Raw genomic sequence first — 4,502 nt, forward strand, 5'->3', positions numbered from 1 at the left:
GAAAGATCTAGACATCTACTGAATTATTTTTTTTTCAAGAGCAACTTGGCTCAAGGGCAAGAACTTAATTTTTCCTAACAAAAGGGAAAAGTACCTTTTTTTCTTTCTTTCTTTTTTTCTTTCTTTTCTTTTTCTTCCTTCCTTCCTTCATTTATTTCTTTTCTTCTTTCTTTTCTCCTTTTTTACTTCCTATTTTTCTTTTCTTTTTTTTTTTTTTGGTACTATGAACTGGCCCAGGGGGGCTTTACCACAGACCTACATCCCCAGAGTTTTTATTTTGAGTTTTCCCTAAATTGCACATGCTGCCCTTGAACTTGATATTTCCCTACTTTACTGGTATTAAAAAGGTGAGTCACTGTAGCTGGTGTATGTAAATTTTTTTTTTTATAAACCAAACTTGAATGGCACTTAAATAAAAGGCCAAGTTTGTGTTCATAAATGCATAACCTTGTAGATTAACTAGGAGTTCCTTTGAGTTTATTAAGATGAAGAGTTCTTAGAAAAGTACCTGACCTAATAAATTCTCAGTACACTTTACCATCACCTCGTGAAGATCAACATTTCTTATTGTGTACTATATATCCTGAGATAGTGGAACTGTGTACCTTGCCAGTGGCCTGATGGCTTTTCAATGGTCCTGTTCATAGCCCATGATCGTCATCCCTGCAACCTGGTCCTTCTCCCACATCCTTGGGCAGTGGTTTGCAGACAGGTGCACACCAGAATCACTTGCAGGTCATCATTTCATCTTACCTCCTTTTTCACTGGAGGTTACTGGCCTCTCTTCTCTGGTCCTCAGGCACTGCTCATGAGATTTGCTGTCCTTGGCACTTCTCCACATTGATAGAAGGGAGCTGAGCCATTGTGGTTGGATGGTAAACACCAGAACATATTTACAGTCCTGCAGAACTTCTAGCACCATGAAGAGTGCAGGCTCTGCATCCAGATGCCTGGATGCCGGCACAGCTCCTGCTCCAGTTCTGCCCTAGGCAAGTCCACATCACTAGCCCTACCTGCCTTCCTCTGTCATGACTGACTCCTATGTGGAGATATGTTGGCATGTGGTCTTAATGATCTACTAAGGAACAGCCTTAGAATTACTTGGTATGTAATAAGCTGTCAAAATTAAAAATTTTAACTTATCTTTTTTTTAAATATTTCTCATTAGGAGCTCTAGATCTTGTGATAGTAAATTTAATGGAAGCTAGCTGGGTTCAAATTCTGACTGAATGACTCATTCAGAGCACATTATTAAACTAAGATCAGCCGGTTAGACTATAGGATTAATACTACCTACTTCTTAACACACAGTTGTTACAGAAGTAAATAAGATATATGGAATTAAGCATTTGAATAATGCCCAGCATGTAATAAATAAGAATACTAAACTTCAGTGCAGTGGTTTTTAGACCTTAAGATTACTGATACCAGATTTAAGATCAAAGTTATCATATAAGACCCTATTTCTTTATATCAATTGGAATTTAGCTCTACTAGTATCTAGAACTGCAGTAGCAAGAAGTAGTTCTTTAAATCAGTGTTTATGAACTCTTGCAACAAAAATGTTAGAAAAAAGTGAATGAAATAAAGGTAAAATGGTATATTCATATGTGTATGTTTACTAAAGGCAGAACACAGTCAAAAAATTTAGAAAATTCCCTATAAATTTCAGAAGTCTAGTTTGACCCCTGTTGAGCAGTTAGTCAACAAAGAACTTTCACTGTGTTAACACACCCCTAGCTTGTCTTTGTTTTACGTTATTTCTGTGCTATTATGCATTAAATGAAATAGTTTTCCTGGTTGGTTTTATATTTGTAACATTTGATTGATAATCAACCCACATTTGTATACAAGAGTTGGAACTTTCAGTCATTATGATGCTTTTTTGTATATACACAACAAAGAGGCTATTTTCCAAATGATGTTATTTTTCAACATCGTGAATGAGATTCTGCCAATTTGACTGGCTTGTTAAGAAGGTCCTCTTCTTCCTCCTCAGCTCGCCGTTGGGTCAGTGGGGACCCACGCGGCCTCAACATGCGTATCGAGAAGTGTTATTTCTGTTCAGGGCCCATCTACCCCGGCCACGGCATGATGTTCGTCTGCAATGATTGCAAGGTATTCAGATTCTGTAAATCCAAATGTCATAAGAACTTTAAAAAGAAGCATAATCCTTGCAAGGTCAGGTGGACTAAAGCATTCCAGAAAGCAGCTGGCAAAGAGCTTACAGTGGATAACTCATTTGAATTTGTAAAACGTAGAAATGAACCTGTCAAATACCAGCGAGAACTATGGAATAAAACTATTGATGCAATGAAGAGAGTTGAAGAGATCAAACAGAAACGCCAAGCTAAATTTATAATGAACAGATTGAAGAAAAATAAAGAGCTACAGAAAGTTCAGGACATTAAAGAAGTCAAGCAAAACATCCATCTTATCCGAGCCCCTCTTGCAGGCAAAGAAAAACAGCTGGAAGAAAAAATGGTACAGCAGTTACAACAGGATGTGGACATGGAGGATGTTTCTTAAATATCTTACTCTATAATCATTTCTATGTGTACATTTAAAAATATCCTTTGGAGACTTAGAATTTAATTCTAAATAATTAATTTTTATATAAGGTCACTGAAGTGAAAGGTGATTATAAATACTGTTCTCCTACATTGCTATCTGCAAAGCATCAGATTATGGATTTTAGATTGCACCTCATTGTAATGTCTTCATTGATAGACATGCTTATGTAAATCATGAAAATTCTGTTCATAAATGCACAAGTGGATTGTGGACAGCATGGTCATGCCTTTAGGATAATGGCACTAGGCAGCATTTATGTAATAAGTAATTACAAAAATTCATGGCCAGTGATAGGTAAAATCAAATTTTCTTTGCAGTAAAATGTTCTATTTATTATGTTATAAAAGGGAGGATACAACAAAGAACTAACAATTTTTATGGCAATCTCAAAATCATTTATTTTTATTTTAGTATTTTCCGTTTTGATTTATTAGCCTAAAGGAGCATAATGGCCAAATACCATGAAGCCTAGTTATGCTAAGCTGTTTTGACCTGGTTTACCTCTTCTTGGCAGGTAGTTGTGAGTGTTTGTGAGGAGAGCTGACTAATCTTTACTTGAAATGGCACAATATTATTTCTGCTTTAGAGAATACTTAGTTCTAATTTGTGATTCCTGTTAGAGCAAGCTCCCTCCCTCCTCCCCCTGATTTAGAAGTAAAGAAATCCTAGTGTCTTAAAATTTTTTGCGGAGTTTTCTTTTTAAAAACAGGTTCTTAATTGTTATGGAATATAGAATTTATGGGTATAACATCTGCCCATTATTTGTACATAAAATAAAAACATTTTTAGTGTGTGCCTATATATTATTTAAAGATACTAAAAAAGTATGAGGTATTTTTACTTGGAAGAAAATAACTTTCTTTACACATACTACTGTATTAGGAAACATAGTTAATTAAAGAGAAATATATGCTTAGTATTTTGTGTTTCTGTACTTTTATATTATTATGACTCTAAGTGTGTTAAGGATATTGAGTAATAGGTTATCTTTTTTCAGGGAAGAAATTAGAATACATTACAGATACTTAGGGTAACAAAGTGATGGCTAATTTTAAATTTTAGTGTCAGGTGGTAAAAAATTAATCAGTCTCTGGACCAACTGTTAGAAGACCTGAATTCCAATGTGGTTTTGCCTTTGTATTCTTATTTATAATAAAAACATGGCATATTTGTAAACAAAAAAAAAGAAGGTCCTCTTTTGGTTTCAGGATGTTCTCTTGTAGGTCACAATTTGCTAAATGTGTTTTTTTAAAACATGTATTGTGTTTAATTTTATTGAAAATTCTTTAACACATCCACAATACAAGTATCTTGATGAGATGCTTCCTCTTTATCAGTGTTGTCCAATAGAACTTTCTGACATGACAGAAATGTACGGTATCTCCACTGCACTGTCAGGTATGATAACCACTGGCCCATGTGGTAATTGAGCTTTTGAAATAACTGATGAGACTGAAGAACTGAAATTTGATTTTGTAGGATTTTAATTAATTTAAATAGTCATATAAGGGCTTTGGTTCCTGTGTTGAATGACTAATATGTAGGTTAGCAGAAGACCTTTTAATTGCTGTTCATTATAATTTTCTTTTCCTAATCTTTTTATTTCCCTTTTTTTCTTCCTCCCTCCTTCCCACTTTTCTCTCTCTTCCCCCTTTCTTCCTTCTTTCCTTTCTTTCTTTCTCCTTCCTTTCTTTTCCCTCCCTCCTTCCTTTCCTCCCTTTTTTTCTTCCTCCCTCCCTCCTTCCTTTCCTTTCTATCTTTCTCTCTCTTCCCTTCTCCTTCCCTCCCCTTCTTATTTCCTCCCTCCCTCCCTTCTTTTCTTCCTTCTTTCCTTCCTTCCTTCCTTCCTTCCTTCCTTCCTTCCTTCCTTCCTTCCTTCCTTCCTTCCTTCCTTCCTTTCTTCCTTCCTTCCTTCTCTCTAGCACTGG

The 4,502-nt window shown here is 35.5% G+C and overlaps 1 protein-coding gene across 1 annotated transcript; it reads left to right on the plus strand.

Annotated features, from left to right (window-relative positions):
* The first annotated feature begins 1,993 nt into the window (after positions 1–1,993).
* Positions 1,994–3,493, plus strand: LOC101972173 (putative ribosome biogenesis protein RLP24). Its single transcript, XM_040277744.2, has one exon. It carries the CDS (start codon positions 2,038–2,040, stop codon positions 2,527–2,529), a length of 492 nt encoding a protein of 163 aa, XP_040133678.2. The 5' UTR covers positions 1,994–2,037; the 3' UTR covers positions 2,530–3,493.
* The last annotated feature ends 1,009 nt before the right edge of the window (positions 3,494–4,502 follow it).

This window comes from Ictidomys tridecemlineatus, chromosome 10 (genome assembly GCF_052094955.1).
Source record: "Ictidomys tridecemlineatus isolate mIctTri1 chromosome 10, mIctTri1.hap1, whole genome shotgun sequence".
In the NCBI taxonomy this organism is placed as follows: domain Eukaryota; kingdom Metazoa; phylum Chordata; class Mammalia; order Rodentia; family Sciuridae; genus Ictidomys; species Ictidomys tridecemlineatus.

Bases quoted from the DNA above. Each gene is read 5' to 3' on its own strand.
- LOC101972173 (XM_040277744.2), top strand. From the start codon at position 2,038: ATGCGTATCGAGAAGTGTTATTTCTGTTCAGGGCCCATCTACCCCGGC.